The following is a 20508-nucleotide window of genomic DNA, read 5'->3' as shown; positions in this document are numbered from 1 at the left end:
TTCAGTTTGTAAAGAAGCTGTTTTCTGAGTTCTTCTGTACAGTATGTCTTTACATGCCATGCACTAATTTCAAAATAGATAATGAACAAGCATTGATGGTGTTTCTTTTAATGGTATATATTTTTCATTTTAGTGGATACGTGTTCTAAAAGTGTTCTCCTAAAAATGGATAAGTAACAGTACTCTGAATACTGTCTTTACAAAATGTAACTTGGGCTGAATACAGATGCTTAATTTCCGTATTCTGAATGCATATCCCCAATACCTGTATTGTTTTACATCCTCATCCTGTAAAAATTTCTTGTAAAAAAAAAAAAAAAGAAATTTAACAGGTTTAGAAGATTTTGTGAACATCTGACTAAACTTTCAGTCCCAGAACTGGAACCTGGTCCTTAAAGTCTTAATATAGATTTTAATGCCATGAAATGTCCGAAAATGTCTTATTTTACTTTGAGAGGTACTCAAATATGACACAATGCCTGAAGGCCAGGTTGAAAAGAGTCATTAGACAGAAATATCCGGCAGACAGTGGCTCTATGGTCAGAAACTGACCACTGGTGAGAGGCAGAAGAATATACTGTAAACTATACTGTATACTATAAAGAAAGGCTAGTGACCATGACTTGTCATGTATATGTCTCAAAGCATATATACATGTTTTCACCATGCTTTTTCAGTAAAATAGACTTCAGTAGATGCCATTTATTAAAATGTGTTGCATTGTCATCTACTCAGTTGTTTAGAAGAGCTACAGTATCAGAAATGTTGTCATACTTTTTCTCAGCACACCAAAAACTGACCCACAAACGGATGTTGCTACTTTCATAATGTCTTCATTCTGCAATGCCTTGTTCTGTTTCCCTAAAATGTGACATCTAATTGTGTAATAATCTCATGTGCAATAACAGGGGCTGCATGGCCTGGTTGCCTATTTCCTACGCCTGGGGAAATTTCAGCGTTTTGGCTGTGGGTGTGTGGGCCATCGCTCAGAGAGACTCAGTAGATGCTGTACTAATGGTAGGTCACTACAGCTGTTATTATGCTGACCAAGCAGACTCTGCATTGTGATTTACAAAGATATAAAGTCATTTTACACTGAAAGATGTCATAAATTGACTTGATTCAAATGCGTACATCATTACTACATTAATAAAATATACATACATACATCACCTAAACCGCTTATCCTTCTGGGTCGCGGTGGGGTGCTGGAGCCTATCCCAGCTGTCATTGGCGCGGAAGGCAGGATACACCCTGGACAGGTCGCCAGTCCATCGCAGGGCAGACAGACAGACATACACAGTCACACATACACCTAGGGGCAATTCAGCATGTCCAATTGGCCTGACTGCATGTCTTTGGACTGTGGGAGGAAACCGGAGTACCCGGAGGAAACCCACGCAGACACGGGGAGAACAGGTAAACTCCACACAGAAACGACCCTGGTCACCCGGCCGGGAATCGAACCCAGGCCATTCTTGCTGTGAGGCGACAGCGCTACCCACTGCGCCACCGTGCCGCCCTTAATAAAATATATTGCAGTACAGTCGTTCCCAAAGGAAAGATGAGTCAATTTTATTCAGTTGGAAATGATGTACACACTTGAATCCAGTAAATAGAGTGGATTACTGAGAAGCACTCATCAAATGGTAAACGTCTCTATGTATGCTCATTGTTTTACTACAGTGTTAAAGGGGAATTCCAGCAGATTCTCAAAAATTTGGCATAATTCAGTCATTGAGATGTAAACCAAGTCATTCAAATGTAGAGGAACTTACAGACTCAGATTTCAGATTACAGTGGTGGTGATAGGAACCAGGGGTCGCAATGCAAAACACAAATATAGACATTTTATTTACTATCCAAAATGAATCTACGTGTGTCTTTTTGTTTTTGTGTGTAATCTTGATAATAGTAAACGAGTGGTAAATATGTTTTCGGGCACTGTTTTGCCTTAGAACACCCTGCATGTAACTCTCCACCATGAATGGATTAGGAATTGGGCACATATTCATAACCATTTCATGTAATAGCTTTTTGGGAGGGTTCCTATCACCACCACTGTAAACAGCTCTGACTCTGTAATTTCTCTAGAATGGAGCGTTTCACACAAACCGCTCCGAATGACTCTGTTTACATCTTAGCCATTTAATTATGCAGACATTTTCGGAAAGGTGGAATTTTTCTCTTCTTTAACTGCAGGCTTGTTGTTCAGTTATTAATCACAAGACTTATTACTACATATTGTTTGGTAACTAATATGAAACTGAGTCAGTGTTGTAATGAGGTAGGAGACGATCAGACAGGAAAGCAGGATGTAAGTGCGAGCTGGGAGTTTTATTCGTGTCCATGATGAAAATGGCAGTGAAAAAACAGAACTCAAGCAAATCTCAACGCTAGAAATAAATAAGCAAAAACTAGAATTTGAAGTCACACAGTAAACAACACCAAGCCATGAACAGGACAAACATAAGGGGAATAGATTCAGGGGGAAACACACAAGAAACACTTGGCAACAGTTACAGGCCAGGGCAACAGATAAGGCACAGGTGAGGGGAAAGAGAGGAGCAGGAAAACCAAAATAAACAGAAGCACTTGGCCAGAGACACAAGGTAAAGTAAACAAGAGGGGAAAACAGACGTGGGCAGCGTAACACAGGAGTTTACAGTAGTATTAGACTGGTATTGAAGTGTGGGCCCACATATGCACCCTTATTGCAGATCGGTATAGCTTTTAGCGATAGCTGAAGTCAGTGGTTCCACTGGAATCATTGATTTAATCCTGTCCTACTTAAAGCTGCACTACGTAAGATTAATTTTTAAAAGTGAGCCAGGAGAAAAAGAATATGCTAAAATAAATTGTGTGCTTGTGCTGCTGTGAGTCGCCCTGTAAAGCCTGAAATAATCATTTAAAAGTCAGGGCTGTTCTATTGGATTTCATGCAAGTTTTTCAGATCATACATTTTTCCCTTTTAAAGTCACAGACTCAAAAAGAAGGTCCAGCTCGTTGTTTAGGTCTCCAATGCAAAATCAGCATTACGCTGATGAAAATCTGATCACAGTAGTTGATAATTCACTCACATCCTTAGGAGACCTGTCCTTCACCAAGCTTTGACTGAGTTCTCTTCGAATTCTCTATGAACGTGCTCGCAATCATCGGATACGTCCACTTCAGGAAGAAGTCTGAGGCTCAGCCCATGTTACGAAATATTGCATGCAATTACACACTTCCACCAGAGAGGTCTCCAAATCCCCAAATGTCACATAGTGAGGGGTGGGCAATGTGGCGATATTTTATTGTGTATTGCGATATTGTCACAATACGCTTTTCATATCGTCAGTACTTAAAGAGAACTGAACAACTGTATGTTTCTTTACAAAGAGAACATATTTAGTCATGTTTAATTGGATTTAATGCAGGGTGGTTTGTGAAATACTGCATAAAAATCATTGTAGCTGTAGATTTATTATAGTATTTTTATACATATAATATATACAATATATAATATACTTTAATATGCTGCAGTCAATCAGTCAATCAATCAATCAATCAATCAATCAGTCAGTCAGTCAGTCAGTCAGTCAATCAATTAATCATCCTTTAATTTGACTTGGTTGTATATTAAGTGACTCTCACTTACAGTGTAGCTAAGCTAATTACAAGAGATCAAAAAAAATTAAATGAAATTTACCAAATGAATGAAAATCATCAAGATAAAAAGATTTATATATATAAAAAAAGCTATATAAAATGTACATATTGTGGCTGTCAAAAAAAATGTATCTGGAATAAAATCTCCTACATCAACTTACATTAAAGTAAATGTTTTTGTCTTTACCGGTAAAGTTGCCACATTTACACTGAATCACTTAAGATACTGAAAAGTTACTGAAAAATAAATCTTCCGGTTAATAACAATAATATGTGGTCCCACACTTCAAAGCCACTGCTCTAAACCCACCAAACCACTCTCTTCTGCTTTTCTCTCCCAGTTCCTGATTGGGATGATGCTGACGATACTGACAGACATCGTCCACTTTGGAATTTTCTACCCGAGAAATGAAAGTTTGGCAGGGAACGACACGTTCCGCTTCAGCGCGGGGATGGCCATCCTCAGCCTCATACTCAAACCTCTGTCCTGCTTCTTCGTCTATCAGATGTATCGCGAGAGGGGAGGCGACTACAACATCAACTTCGGTGAGTGGACGGTCTCGACGGACATGTCGCGATGAGCTGAGCTGAGCTTTTTCTAGGGCTCTGTTGAAGAGGTCTGTGCTGCTTTGAGATGCATGTGCCTGTCCTGGGGCCTGTGTTATGCTATGTTAACTTGCATTTTAGTTTCCTAGTAGTTAGTGAGTAATTTTTAATAGTTACTAAATGATTTATGGTAATTACTGAGTAATTTGTAGGTTATTAAATAATTTATAGTGTTTACTTAGTAATTTACTGAATTCATTGTAGTAGTTACTGAGTAATTTGTAGTGGTTATAGAGTAATTTGTAGCATTTACTTAATAATTTAATAAATAATTTGTAGTTAGTGTATACTGGATATTTTGTAGTAGTTACCGAGGAATTTGTAGTAGTTACTAAATAATTAGTGGTTATTGAGTAATTTGTAGTAGCTAATGAGTAATTTGTAGTAGTTATAGGGTAATTTTTAGTAGCTAATTAGTAATGTGTAGTGGTTATTCAGTAATTTGTAATAGTTACTAAGTAATTTGTAGTGGTTATTGAGTAATTTTTAGTAGCTAATGAGTAATTTCTAGTAGTTATAGGGTAATTTGTAGTAGCTAATGAGTAATTTGTAGTGGTTATTGAGTAATTTGTAATAGTTACTAAGTAATTTGTAGTGGTTATTGAGTAATTTGTAGTAGCTAATGAGTAATCTGTAGTGGTTATTGAGTAATTTGTAATAGTTACTAAATAATGTGTAGTGGTTATTGAGTAATTTGTAGTATTTGCTGAGTAATTTGTAGTGGTTATTGAGTAATTTGTAATAGTTAGTAAGTAATGTGTAGTGGTTATTGAGTGATCTTTAAGAGGTAATGAGTAATTTGTAGTGGTTATTGAGTAATTTGTAATAGTTACTAAGTAATGTGTAGTGGTTACTGAGTAATTTGTAATAGTTACTAAGTAATGTGTAGTGGTTATTGAGTAATTTGTAATAGTTACTAAATAATGTGTAGTGGTTATTGAGTAATTTGTAATAGTTACTAAGTAATGTGTAGTGGTTATTGAGTAATTTGTAATAGTTACTAAATAATGTGTAGTGGTTATTGAGTAATTTGTAGTAGCTAATGAGTAATTTGTAGTGGTTATTGAGTAATTTGTAATAGTTACTAAATAATGTGTAGTGGTTATTGAGTAATTTGTAATAGTTACTAAGTAATGTGTAGTGGTTATTGAGTAATTTGTAATAGTTACTAAATAATGTGTAGTGGTTATTGAGTAATTTGTAGTAGCTAATGAGTAATGTGTAGTGGTTATTGAGTAATTTGTAGTATTTACTGAGTAATTTGTAGTGGTTATTGAGTAATTTTTAGTATTTACTGAGTAATTTGTAGTGGTTATTGAGTAATTTGTAGTAGCTAATGAGTAATCTGTAGTGGTTATTGAGTAATTTGTAATAGTTAGTAAGTAATGTGTAGTGGTTATTGAGTAATTTTTAGTATTTACTGAGTAATTTGTAGTATTCATGGAATAATCAGTCTTTAGATTATTAACTGAATAACAAGCCTAGGTGCATTGCTGTGTTTTGTGCTGTGGAACATTGTGGAGATGCTGTGCTGTGGAGCAGAAGCAGTGTGTTTCTCTGAAAGCGACGGGAGTATTGAGTCAAAGGAGGAGCATAACTGAGTTAGTGAGACGGTCACAAGACAAATGCCTGACAGAGTAAGTGCTGGAACAGAGGAGTGCGGCCCAGAAAGCTCCTCAGAGATAAAGAAAATGAATGGCTCTCTATAGTTCCCTCTAGAATTGGTTCCACAACTGACTGGTTTTGACTGTGAAGACAGATTAAGTCCAGTGCTAACTGACTGTAGATGAACTAAAAGAATGCAGAGGAATGTTTTTTAACTACATACAGTAGTGTGCAAAAGCCAGCAAGCACTGATTTCCAGACAAAACGTGCATTATGAACAAGTTATTTATAAGCAGAAAACATATATTCATCAGAAAATTACCCAGAACCCTCCACTGAACAACCAAACATAATATCACAGTTTTTTAGCATTTAGTGTGTCCACGTTTTGCCTTTATTACGGCTTCTGTTCTTTCCAATCTGCAGGGATGTTTTTCCACACCTCTAAAGTTCAGTCTTTGAAGTTGGTTGCAATTTCTGCTTCTCGCAATCCAAATAATCCCAACAATAAACTTAGACTAATTAGTTCATCAAACTACATTTTCACATTACCACATTTTCTTTTCTCAATAACAACTTTTTGACAGCTACACATCCTTTCAGACCCATAGTGCTGAGTCGTCTTCTCACAGTGGAAGGATGGACAGAAACACCTGTTTTCTTTATATTATGGCGTCTGACTCTGCTGTCATGCCCCATTAGGCCGTCTGTAGCGGTCTTATACCGGGCTGTGCCTTCCTGAAGTTCTTCAAAAGCACTGTTCCGCTCCCCGCCATAACAGGGCACTATCCCACTTCTGACACCAAAGCATCAAGCCACGGGAGAAACCACGATTTCTCCTATGGGAAGTGCTCATGGCTACATGTTAGCTGGCAGCACAAACAACAAATTTTGTCCAGTTCTTACTGGGAGCGTGGCGCCTCCCAAGGGCCTCTCCGCATGGCCACTTTGCATGGCCGCATCTCCCGCACTCTTACAGCAGTGTGACCCCTTCCTCATGCAAGTGGATTATCTTAAGTCTAATCTCTTCACAAATATCTTCTGTTGCAAATGAGTGTTTACTGCTTTTTTCTGATAGTGAAAATAACTTAATGGCTGTTTTGACTGGAAATAATAAAAAAAAATAATAAAGGGTGACTTCTGACTTTTGCACAGTACTGTATTTCATTCCTCTGATTTAAAAAACAAAATGCATCTTTTTTTTTTTATTTAAGTTGTTCTGCCTTTACCCACATTTTGCTACAAAGGCTTGGTATGAAGTACAGCTGCCATGCATCTTTTTAGGCCAAGTGAATGTGATGATGCGGGTAAGTGCTCACTGCTTTCGCTTGTTTTAGCTCAGCGCTAATGTGCTGGATCAGCGGTTTTAATCCTGCTCCTCCACTCCACCTGCACAGTTTGGTGTTTTCCGCCCCTGTTTCGGCCTGATAGTAAGCTAATGAGGTGCGTCAGGTGTGTTGGAGCAGGAAAAGCACAGAACTGCAGTGCAGGAGAACTGCTGAACTACTGAACAGAGAAATAGAAAACAGTTTGTTTTAGTTTTCTGTTACTGAAGTGTAGCACTGTAATCATATTATAAACAATGTTTTGCATTTGTTCCTGTGCAAGAGTACTGCCTGATCAGCATGCATTAATTCAGTCATTCTTAATATACGCCATATTAGATTATTGGTTTAGTCGGTATGAGATGAATTGATCTATCCATGCTACGCCCACATACGTGTTCTTTCATAGCTACTGTTGCTAGGTTAGACAAGCTTTACAGAGCATTGGCGAAAATGCCATTAAACATAATGAGAAACTGTGGCTGACATGCAGGTTTGATAAAATTCAGTGCATTCATTTCAAATGATAGGAAAAATGAAAATTCCTGATTTTTTTAAATTTTATTTTGATGTTTTATTTATGCTTATGAATAAACATATTAAACATAAAAACAAGGTAAGAAAGAAAATACACTTTTTATTATTGGTGAAACCTACTTTCAATAAGACAAAACCAAGCTGACAATAAAAACAGTTTACGTAAAATAAACGCACTAAAATTATTACGGTATGTAGACTTCAGAATGTGCAAAGAAATCAAACATCAGAGAACAGTGGATCATCTTTTTTTGTTATTCTTTCACTTTTGTACCATCGTTTGTAAATTTATTCATCATATCAAAAACTGAAGCTACGGGATAGCATCGGCGGGCTAGCAGGGTCTTTCCGTTCTGCTTCTGTGTTCTGAGTGGGATATTATGTTTTTTAAGTGATATCCAGCCTGTAATAGAGAGGTTATTAAGTGTTGTGGCCTCTCCTGATACCTGGGATTAATAGAGATTATAAATTGCTTGTCTAATGTACTTCATAGAAACTGAGAAGTGTTTTTTTTCCACTGTTGATCTGCTGCTGCTCAAGCTGTTTGAACACATCAGCAATGACCGGTGCAGGACAGCGAAGGAAAAAGAGCATTTTTAATCACTGTTTCTTGTTTCATAATCAACCAAATGATTCTTTAAGTTTTAGAATTTGATAGACTGCACATGTTCTACTAAGGATGCACTGCAATTTCAGTCACCAAAGAAATCGGCTGAATATGGTCAATTTTGTTTTCAGTGGCTGAAATTGTGGTGCATCTTTAATGCACCAACACAAGTGTGTTTTTTTGTGTAAAGTTTTCAGGACTGACCATCTGATTGATAGGCTAAGCAGAAAATTCACCACCATTTTGACGGTCAAAATTAAACTTTAAATTTAGATATTTAGAGAAATATGGACAATGTTTTCCCATTATGTCTCGACTACAACAAGAAGTACTCCAGAGCTTTAGAGGGTGCTGTTGGTGCTGCGTGACCAACTATGCAGACATGTGTCTACAGTAAAGTGTTACTATAGTAATATACACTGTAAAAAGTGGTTCGTCAGATGTACCTAAAAAAAAAAACTTGATGTGGTAACAAGCAATTGAACTAGTTTTATTCAACTTAAAAACTACACTGATTGAAATAATCGTTAATTCGAAGTATTTATTTAGGTTGAATAAAACTGGTTAATTTACTTGTTACCACATGAAGTCATTTTTTAGGTAGATCTGATGAGCCATTTTTTACAGTGCAGTAAAATAGTGATTATAATGTAAAATACTAACATAATTTCTCTCTGTTTAGGCTGTTGTGGGTTTATAGCTTGACAGTGACCAAATATTAGTAAAAAAAAATTTAATTTTAACACTAAAGGCGCTGACCACTCGCAGGATAAAGACAGCACAGTGTGTAGCAGGGTAAACTAACTCAGACACGTTGTTAGCCTATAGTAATAGCAGGTTACCTAGCACGCCTTTAAGGTGAACATCTATTATTATATGATTTCTTAAAAGCACTGATTTTACTACAGTATTATTGTACTTGAATGTACAGTCTTATATGTTTGGTGACTAAAGGTTTTAACTGTTTTGGTAAAACTTACACTTAGCCAGGCTTTCTTAGTTGACCCATATAATGAAAATACAAGCTGAGCCATTGGGTGAATCTCAGCCATGCTACAATAGCTAGTGGTGTACTAGCCTACGATGGTAAACATTAAAACTGTGTTAAAAATGAAAAGTGGTGAACTTTCTGATCAGCCTATTAATCATACGGTTAGAGCTGGGCGATATGGCCAAAAATGTTATCACGATAAACAAAATTCATATCGTTCAATATCGATACATATCGCGATAAATGTCAAATCATGATTTCTTTCACGTTTGAAGGCTGATTTTGCTCCTGGGTGGTTAACTGTGGTTTTAAACTATCACTTATGGTCCGATCATGACAAACACTCGGCAAACAGTGGAACATTTCACTAATCTGTCATGGAAGAGTGGGAGAAAGTTTCTGAGCTGTTTTTACCAGCTGGAAAAGCACAGCTGCAATTTTTGTAATAGTCATGATTTAAGAAAGAAAGCAGATTATTTTCAGCGGTCTGGTGACGAGCGCTCGGCTACCCCGCTACAAACGCTAAACAAGTGGCCAACAACAGTGCTAAACTCTTTACTGCTCTTTCACTGCGGTCACTCCTACCACATCCATGTCAGAGCATATCACAGTATTCAGACACCAGCTAGACGGCTGGGTTTCTCTATGCTATCGTAGTAGTTTAAGGGGTGAACCGCAGTATATCTGACGCTCGCTGTGTAAAAGCATTATCTGCAGTGTGAATCTCTCACACCAGACAAACAGAGTCCTCCTTTTAGGTATGTTTAAACTGAAAGCGGTGATTCTGTGTCTTGTTTGATCTACAGTATCATCAATTCACCGTGTTGTGCCGGAGCGCTGTTGTAATTAGCCAGCAGCTAAAAACAGCTAGCCTGGAGAGATAGCGCTCTCCCTCTTCCCAATGCCTCACAGCTTCCTCAGTTTACTTTCGTTTAAATCAGGGCTGTAACGAACATTAACCCACTTCTTTCTTTCACTGTCCTTGCTTAGGAATGCACTAATACTAAAATATGACGGTTTGGCGCTGTAACACGGCGCTGCAGACATGATTTAACGCTGCTAAAGCTGTTAGGATGTTAGGAAAGAGGTGAGTTCATTGTAGGACAGTACAGATGACCTCGTCACTCACACTCGGTCACAGGAGAACAGATCGCCGGTCGCTCCACTCAAACAGGGACTGTATAACTCCGCGTTTCAGATGTTGCTAAAGTATATTTGGCGACCCTTTTTCACTCGTGGCCCCTCCCTCTCTAATCAAGTCGAAAAACTCGGAAGTGCACCCTCTCCTGGCGACAGCAGGGTAGTGTGGCTTTGCTTGCAGTAGAAAACGCCACCAAGGCTTTTCCGTTCACGTGGAAGTGTGAGAATTGTGTATTATATCGAACATGTCGTATCGCTCTATCGAGGAAAAGTTATATCGCCCAGCCCTACATACGGTTATCTCTAAAAACATTGCTTACACAAAAAACTACAGTCGTTTACAACGTTTTAAACACGCTTGATCGAATTTAGTTTTTTTGTTTTTCTAAGAGAAAATAAGTTTATAAAATATACCTTTTTCCACAGCCCACACTTGTTAAATTCAGCAAATAAACAGCAATTTATGGATTAAAATGTGCAGAAGTGTCTCTCTGCAAAGGATGCGTTCACTTATTTTCACTTAGAAAATCAACAGAACATGTAATTTGACCAAATGTGCTAAACTAAATGTGCATACGGCTGAATAAATCCTCTATTAAAACAGTTTGATTTTCACATGCATACAAAATAAAGACCGTTTCGAATGAATAACACTCTGTATTTAGGTATTTTGGCAGGAACTGAATGTGAGCTGGAGTTAGGTTGAATGGGACGTTTGCCAACATTGTGCGAAGCTTGTCCAACATAGCAACAGTAGCTATGAACGAGCACGTTTGTGGGCGGAGCATGAGTAGAGTAGTTGAGTAGTTGCTTTCATCTTTTGTCTGTTACCCGTCCTCACTGATCTGTTTTCTCTCTCTCCTCCTGCTCCCACTTTCTGCTCTCTATCCTTTTTCTCTCTGTCTGTCTTTGTGTATCCTGTCTGTCTGTCTGTCCCTTCCATTTGTCAGACTTGGAGACGTCAGTGGACAGTCGCTGCACCACAGACAGTGCTGACAGCACTTTTCTCGGCCGTCGTTACTGAAAACACTCCTCTTCCCCTCCACACCTTTTTATTCCAACTGAAAATCACTTGTGATGTATTTATTTTGTATGTCTTTTGTCTTTATTCTGATTTCTTTCCTCCTCTGCTGTTTGTTTCCACCCTGTGTCTCCTGATTCTTTCGTAACATCTTCCTTTTTAGTGTTTTGATTTGCTTTGTTTCTGCTGTGAAGTGATTGTGTGATACATATGAATGCATTTACAAGTTACTACAGTGTGCAAAAGTTTGAACACCCTTGGTCAAATTACGTTTTGTTGATTTTCTAAGTAAAAATAATTTAACACTCTACAGAGAACAGACTTCAGTAGCCACGTTTACATGCAGCCTAATAATCCATTAATAATCCGACTAATAGCTCGATCGGAATAGAATACGTCCATGGGAATAGTCCGATTGAGGCCATTCGGAATACAGTTTCTATCCGACTGATCGAGGTGGGTAATCCTGTAAATAATCCGTTAAATAGAAGAATAATATCCGTGTAAACGCCTGTATCTGATTACATTCCCTATCGGAAAGTTTAAGTCCGTTCTGATCATGTTCGTCGCGTCATAGTGAGAGTTTATACCGTTCAACATGGCGGAGCAGAAACTGGTCTGCAGAGGAGACGAAGTTTATGCTCTGATCTTTAAAAGACGGCGGTGGGACGGACGTCCAGCTTATGTGTCTCAGAGCACGACGTCTTCCTCTCGGCCTTCTTTAATAAGGACACGTGAAGGACGTTTTCCTGAGTCTGACATCATTTTAAAGCAATTAAAAACACAAGCACTGCTCACTGCTGCTCATCTCACTGTGACTGGACTCGCGTGATGCTGGTTGTCATGGAAACGTCTACACTAAGTGGTTCTCTATGCATGAGCGTCATTTAGGATAGGATTACTTGTAATGAGCATGTAAACGGAGATTTACTATCAGATTGTTGAGTAGAGTGAGAATAAACACCTCAGTCTGAATCTGTAATTGGAATGTGTTTGCATGCAAACACAGACAGTGTGGCATTCTTTCATGTCAGTTGACCAGGGGTGCCTAAACTTTTGCATTCACCTGTATAAATGCACATTTGTGTTTTTTTTCTGATAATCCAGGGATCAAATCACAAACACAGACTACTGTTATCTTTGAATCATTTGTTATATTAATATCTCGTTCTTTTTTATGTACAACAACTACTTGCACTGTGTTGATTTAAATAGTAGAACTTTATTTAGAATTTAGATATTTTGTGCAATATTTCAAGTATTTTGGGTATTACGAGAAATGATTACATAATAAAATAATCTATGTATATAATAATATATGTTCATCACTTTTGCAATGTAAAGTAGTCAAAATATGAATTTAATATTAATAATATTGTCATGATAATATTATAATACAATAATATTAATAGTAACATACATTTAATGTTTTAATCTTCTGCTTCGTTTATCATTCTGGCCTGGTGGGGCAATATTTATCGTTGTCATGATAAATTACATCACATTAAATCTCAATATGCTTTTTTGAGAATATCATGGATATCAGTACTGAAAGAACACTGATGACTGTGTTTCATTACAAAGAGAGCATAATTAGTCCTGTTTAATTGGCTTTAATTAATTGGCTTTTGTAAACGTGGCACTGCTGTTGTTTGTGTCTGTTTCAACTAATCAAACCTCAGAGAAAACATATAGGCATATGCAAAAGTTTGGGCGCCCCAGTCAACATGTCCTCTACAGAGAACACACTGCATATTTTGATTACTGTTGATTTGCTGAATGTAACATATTGGGGGAAAAAAACTGAAACATAAAATATGGCCACACGTTTTATATTTTATGTTTTGTTTTTTCCCAGCATGTTAAATTCAGCAAAAAAAACACTGAGCAGAGGGAGGTTAGATGTTGTGGTGAAGTACAGGAAGGAAGTGTGTTGCCTTAAGTGTCTTAATGTCTTAAGTGTCTTAAGCGCACATTTTCCAGACTAAGCTTATTTCTGTACTCGTCTTAGTGACATTTAAAACCAATCAAAAGACACAGGTTATTTTATTCTTCTACGCCATGTTTGCATTTACATTATTAGTTTATTTAGCACAGATAATCCAACTTTTCATTTTGAACTTCACTTTAAGATTTTAAAGCGCCCATATCCTACATTTTTTGTAATTTATTTTATAGAAATTGTTTTTTTGTATTTTTTAGCTCATGTTTCATTTTTACAGGCTGTCCCATATAGCGCCTCATTTAAAAAATAGTCTGGGCTGAAACACTTCAGATGACATATGAAACAGGCAGATATACAGTACTGAGTAAAAGTGTTATAGGCATCTGAGAAAATGACACATAAAGTAATCAACCTGAATTTTTTAAACTGGAATACAGTCAGAGAGCCCGACCCGACGCTCAGCTTCGCTTTTTGAGCCCAAACCCAACACGAGCCTGACAAAATTCTGCTTGAACTGGGCCAAACCCTAACCACATCATCAAGTTTTGAATCCGAACCCGACCCAAGCCCCATGAAATTCTGTGATACATAAAACAAAAACCTTTTGCACAGTACTGCATGTAAATATGTTAGTTTTTGTGACATCACAAAAACTCCAAATTGAGAATGGTTAGGGAACCAGCCTTGTGACTGGAAGGTCGCCAGTTCGATCCCCTGAGCCGACAGTATGTGACTGAAGTGCCCTTGAACAAGACACCTAACCCCCAGCTGCTCCCCGGGTGCTGTGGATAGGGCTGCCCACCGCTCCGGGCAAGTGTGTTCACTGTTCACTAGAGCGTGTGTTCACTAGTGTGTATGTGGTTTTTCAGTGCACAGATGGGTCAAAATGCAGAGGTGAAATTTCCCCGTTGTGGGACTAATAAGGGTCGCTTAACTATTCCACGCTGCATCAAACTCTTTATTAAAAAAAGCAAAGAAAATTAGTTTATCTATCTTATGAGCCCTTTAATAAACAATGGAGATCGAGGTTTCATTCCTTGTCTTTCTGTCCTGTTGATGGGTCACATGTAACGTGGTTCATTAGAGGGAAATATGGATTCTGTAATTCAGTGAAAAACATCTTCATCCTTCATTCTGCTGACTGTGTAGCATTTGTTCAGTGACTCCACTACAGCCGATGTGCAGACTGACCGAATAAGCACACTGCAGGCGGACTGCTCCAGCAAAACCTGCATAAATCACACAGGAGGCAGCTGTCCAGTGACATGTGATGAAGCCTTTATGCAGCAAATTCAGTGCACTCAGCATGCGGCGGAGTGTTTCTGATTATCTGAGCACTGGACACAATCTGGGCCACTCAGAGGTCCAGCTTTCTCAGGGTTTGTAATCCCTGGTTTGTTTTGTTTTAGTGTATTTGTGAAAAAATCACTGAAATTGGCTTCATTAGTTCTATAATTTAATGTACAGCAGTAATGGCTCGGTACATTTGCTCCCTCAACCAGCACACCTACCTTGTATCTACAGTCTTTGTCCTTTTTTTAGGTCCACTTACCATATAGATACACTTTGTCGTTCTACAGTTACAGACTGTAGTCCATCTGTTTCTCTGCATACTTTGTTACCCTGTTCTTCAGTGGTCAGGACCCCCACAGGACCCCCGCAGAACAGGTATTATTTAGGTGGTGGATCATTCTCAGCACTGCAGAAACACTGATGTGGTGGTGGTTTTTAAACACCTCCACTCACTGTCCACTCTATTAGACACTCCTACCTTGTTGGTCCACCTTGTAGATGTAAAGTCAGATGTGAAGAGCCCCTGAGTTTTGCCTGAGTCGCCACATGGGAGCCACCAGAGCTGCTGGAGTCACCAGAGCTCCATCTCTGTTGGCTGATCTGCACCGTTTTGACCACCATGGAGTTTCACACTGTACAAAGCTGTGCAAACCTCACCTGCATGAACTGACCCTCCTGCTGCTGCTGCATAAACTCAAACTATCTAATTAACTATTGCTCCACCTGTTTTTCCCCATTTTGTATTCTAATATTTTATTCTAACGCTGTTTTCTATCCGGTGTCGACCAGAGGAGGATGGGTTCCCCTTTTGAGTCTTGGTTCCTCTCAGTGTTTCTTCCTCTTGCTCATAGGGCGTTTTTCCTGCCACTGTCGCCATTGGCGACGCTCATGGGGTCTCAGACCTGGATTTTTCTGTAAAGCTGCTTTGTGACGACACCTGTTATAAAAAGAGCTATAAAAATAAACTTTTTGACATTTTATGTTAAATTCTATCATTATTGTCCAGCATGAGTGGACAGCTGCAGTGACGGTGTGTCCTGCCTTTCTCTCCTCAGGCTTTCCCACAGTGACCCGGAACAGAGATACCTACCAGTCCATTGACCAGCAGGACCAGCCCAGCGCCGCCAAACCATTCAACCAAGCGGAGGACCAAAAACCTGCAGTGCGCGCATACTGAAGACTGCCTTCACTCATTAGCCCCTTCCGAGTGACCGCTGTGCTGGTTTGTGGTGTGGTAAATGGTGGGAGGTGCAGTTTGATGGGCAGGGATGATCCGCAGGTCATTATATGTTTACTCTTAAGCCTTACAGTGCATTACTGTATTCATATGGGTAGTCATGTGCGCTGGATAATTTAAGTAGAAGGTGATCATGCTGGACCTGCATTGTTAATTTTATATGACAGTATATGAATCCAAGGGTTTCTATAGATGTGACATACATTATACACCGATCAGGCATAACGTCATGACCAGACTGTAGTGCATCTGTTTCTCTGCATACATACCCATGGACAGAGTAGGTACTATTAGGGTGGTGGATCATTCTCAGCACTGCAGTAACACTGACGTGGTGGTGGTGTATTAGTGTGTGTTGTGCTGGTACGAGTGGATCAGACACAGCAGTGCTGCTGGAGTTTTTAAACACTGTGTCAACTCACTGTCCACTCTACTAGACACTCCTACCTTGTCAGTCCACCTTGTAGATGTAAAGTCAGAGACGATAGCTCATCTGCTGCTGCACAGTTTGTGTTGGTCATCCTCTAGTCCTTCATCAGTGGTCACAGGACACTCTTGGCTGGATATTTTTGGTTGGTGGACTGTTCTCAGTCCAGCAGTGACACTGAGGTGTTTAAAAACTCCAGCAGCACTGCTGTGTCTGATCCACTCATACCAGCACAACACACACTAACACCACCACCCAATTAGTGCCTGCTCTGTGAGGGTCCATGGGGGTCTTGACCACTGAAGAACAGGGTAAAAGGGGGCTAACAAAGTATCAGAGAAACAGATGGACTACAGTCTGTAACTGTAGAACTACAAAGTGCACCTATATAGTAAGTGGAGCTGATAAAATGGACAATGAGCGTAGAAATGTTGTGCCTGATCGGTGTATATATGCTGTTTTAATTAGAAGAAAATAAATATAATAATTAATCCACCAGCAATTAGTTTGGGATTGCTGTTCCAAAGTTTGGAATCAATATTTTCAGTAATATAAATCCAATTTAGTGGGAAACAAGTGATTCTAATGAGACCTGTACAGCTTCACAGCTTTCAAATAAGTATTAGGACACTAGGAAGCTGTAAATAAAATTAGAATGAAAAATCAGAATGATGATTGATTCCAAAATGACAGAGAAAGCTGTATGTCACTGAGAAAGAGGTATAATAAAATTAATATCCAGAATTCATTATATTACAAGATCACAAGACAAACAACAAAAATATTGTACATTTTAGGGCTGGGCAATATGACAATATATATTATTATCGTGATACATTATTTCAAATACAAGCTTTTCTGAATGTGTCCTGTATATCACCAGTACTTGTAGACACTGACTGCGTGGATCATCATAAACAGAGCAAAATTAGTCCCATTTAATGCTATTCAGTGCAACATCATATGTCGAATATTAAATAAAAATTATTGCATTATTACATTTTTGATAGTTTTTTTTTTTTTTAATGTAACTCTACTGGTTCTTTTTTCTCTGTTCCAGCTGGTCAGATATCTGAGAAAATAAATATTTTGAAATATTGTATAAATTTCAAGTATCATGATAGTATGTTTTTGCCATATCGCCCACCTCTACTAAATAGATAATTAGAGTATGTTATTTATACTTTAATAATGCCGCGAAATATCGAATAAAGCATCTAAAAATACCTTGGCAGGTAGATTATAATGTGCTAATCCACATTATATAAGTTATTATTGTATAGAAAATAGCAAAACTTGTTAATATGGCTCGTGCTTCCAAAATTTTGAAGGGGAGAGTATAATTTACCATGTTAGAATTAAAAACTCTAATAATCCCACAGATTCTGTCATTCTGTTATTGTTATTTATTTGAAAACAGACAATGCACCTGCCAAATGTGGTCGTGTGCAAAAGTTTGTGCGCCCCTGGTGAAATGACGTTTTTGTTGATTTTCTAAGTAAAAAGAAAATAATAACTCTGCAAATGAATAGAAATTAATTTACTAAACTTTCAGTAAGATGATTTGCTCCCTGTAGAGGAACTTATGAAGTCAACGAAAGTAATCTGACTGGGGGTGTTCAAACTTTTGCATACATCTGTACACAGTAAAAAAAATAATGTGTTTAATTTACTTTCATTATTTCAACATGAATAAAATATATTACATGAACACAGTTATTAACAAAAGTAAACCGAAAGACAGAATTGTGCTGATGTAATTTATTGTCATTTGAATTCAGTAAATTTATATCTATTATTAAATCTATTATTATATGTTTGTACGTGTAATATCTAAGGCAGGGTCAGCACCTCCTGCCCTTTTAGACCTTATTGGTGTATCTGCTGGACCAAGTGGGATGTATTAGAAAGAAAATGCTGGATATCAGTGCTTCTGTCACGTCCTTCGTGCTTTATACACTACTGTCACTTCAGCCTGAGGGCTAGATGATTGTTTATGGTGAAAGACTCTGTCATGTGGTAACTCAGTAGTTTCTAGCGTGTCGCTAAATGCAATACTCACTTCCTCAATGTGTTTCTCGCTCTTCCTGTCTGACTGTTTCTGAAAGAGTCAGTTCCTCAGTCACACATTAAAGTCAACCTGAAATCAAAACAGACCTTTACCTTGTTAACTCGTGTTCTCTGTCATATTCGGCTCGATTTCTCTGATCGTGGCTGAATATTCTTGGTACTTCCTGATCACTGAACAAAAGCATTAACAATACACAGCTACAGCCAGTGTATACAAGCTAATCTGTATAGTAACAAGCAGCTGATTGGACATCAGCTACTTCATACACATTATATAATTTTCCCCTTTTATTAATGAATTAGCACCGCATTAGAATAACACTACCCTTATAAAGCATTTATGAATTAGATAATTAGGGTCAGATGGTCCGCTATAGATGATCTACAGATACTTTTATTATTAACAAACTATCTGATGATACTCAGTTAATTATCTACAACATTGAGGTTAAGTTTAGGTCCAAGTGTAGGTTTTGCCTTGAGGTTAAGGTTAGGTTTAGGCTTAGGGACAGATTTAATAGAACGTTTCACACTCAACTTCAAGTTCAGTTGCATTTAATTGATATTTAGTTGAATGTTAGTTAAAGATAGATTGAGCATCTACAAATAAAGTGTTGACCAAAATTAGTTTATGGTTATTAGTTGAGTCATAAACACTTTAAAATCATTCGTATTGCAGTAATAACACATTAATAAACAGGGCAAATGTGAGCTGTTATATCTGATGAATATGAACATGTGATGAAGCTGACAGGTTTAGTGCTGATTTAAGACAGTAAGAATCTGAGGTTTAACACTGTAAATGAATGTGGTTTCACTATTAGGCAAAAATAAGCCACAGTTGCCCTTTTTATAAATGTGTTGTAACTGCTTATTAAGGATTTATGGTAATGATAATGCTGATTACTGATGGTGTTTATGTCTTTACAGTGGTGGTGATGGGAACCAGGGGTTGCAGTGTCTACAACGCAGATATAGCCATTTTATTTACTGTCCAAAAGGACCAGTGAACCTACACGTGTCTTCTAAAGTTGTAAACTAAAATAGTGATAAATCTGCAAAATAAATAAATAAATCTGGAAAATTGACGCCCAGTTCATACCTCTACAGGCATTACCGCGGTTACTTTCCTGCAATTTATATGTAAATAATACTGTATTTTGCGCTTCGGGTTAGATGGTAATCGTTGGCTCTGTACCTGAACTCTGCACAGAGACAAAGTTGAATCTAATTCAACACTTCAGACGTCTGGTTCCCATCACAACCACTGTGAACGGTTATGACTTGTTAAGTTTCTCTAGAACTAAGCATATTACATCAACCCACGCTGAATGAGCTTGTTTACATCGTAACCACTAAATTATGCAGAAAATATGAAGATTAGTCTAATTCGCTTTTAAATATTTAAGTTATTGTATAGAAATGTAAATTTGTGTGTCCCTAGCGTTTACAGATATATTACACTTGAAAAACATGTCAGGGTTACAATTTATTTATATTTTAAAATAAAACAATGTTATTTTAACAATTACACCTTCTTGAGCCTCAATTTAGCAATATTGGTTTTAAAATCAATCATATAGAATTCCAAGCACCACAGAAGAGCTCATCCTCACAGTCGTGTGTGAAGGCTGAGGCTGTATTTTGAGGCAAAAAACATTTTTCTGCAATTTTATCTGCAATAATCTATATATGACTATGAAACATATGATTTACATGACAAAGAAAACAAATGCCAAATAAATATTATAAAATATATAATGAAAGTTGTCCCCAGGAGTCGTGTCACAGGTGTTACTGTGTAACGAAAACTCTTATTTTGAAATAAAAATCACACTGATGACATCACTTGACTTCCTTTTACCTGTTGTCTGAGGATCTATGAAGAAAAGCACATGGTGAGTCCACTGAGTCTTTCAGTTATCAGAGATTTTCTCATTTAGCTCATGATTTCATATGAAGCTTTTAGCTGAAGTCACTGGTGTGACCGACTTTATTCTGAGGTAATTGTGAAAAAATAGGATACAAATGGATTCAATTCCGTATTTTAGTG

General features: G+C 37.8%; 1 protein-coding gene across 1 annotated transcript in view; it reads left to right on the top strand.

The window, feature by feature from the left end:
• The window catches only part of LOC118799955 (angiotensin II receptor-associated protein), an 18634-nt gene extending 2356 nt beyond the window's left edge, over positions 1-16278 (top strand). Inside the window, exons 3-5 of the mRNA XM_036560091.1 lie at positions 909-1017; positions 3993-4197; positions 15777-16278. Coding sequence (XP_036415984.1) covers positions 909-1017; positions 3993-4197; positions 15777-15898 — 436 coding nt within the window. The 3' untranslated portion in view covers positions 15899-16278. The remainder of the gene's footprint in view (positions 1-908; positions 1018-3992; positions 4198-15776) is intronic.
• The last annotated feature ends 4230 nt before the right edge of the window (positions 16279-20508 follow it).

The sequence above is a fragment of the Colossoma macropomum genome, unplaced genomic scaffold, assembly GCF_904425465.1.
Source record: "Colossoma macropomum unplaced genomic scaffold, Colossoma_macropomum, whole genome shotgun sequence".
NCBI lineage: Eukaryota > Metazoa > Chordata > Actinopteri > Characiformes > Serrasalmidae > Colossoma > Colossoma macropomum.
Note: the sequence above shows the minus strand (reverse complement) of the source record. Positions and strands in the feature narration are given on the sequence as shown.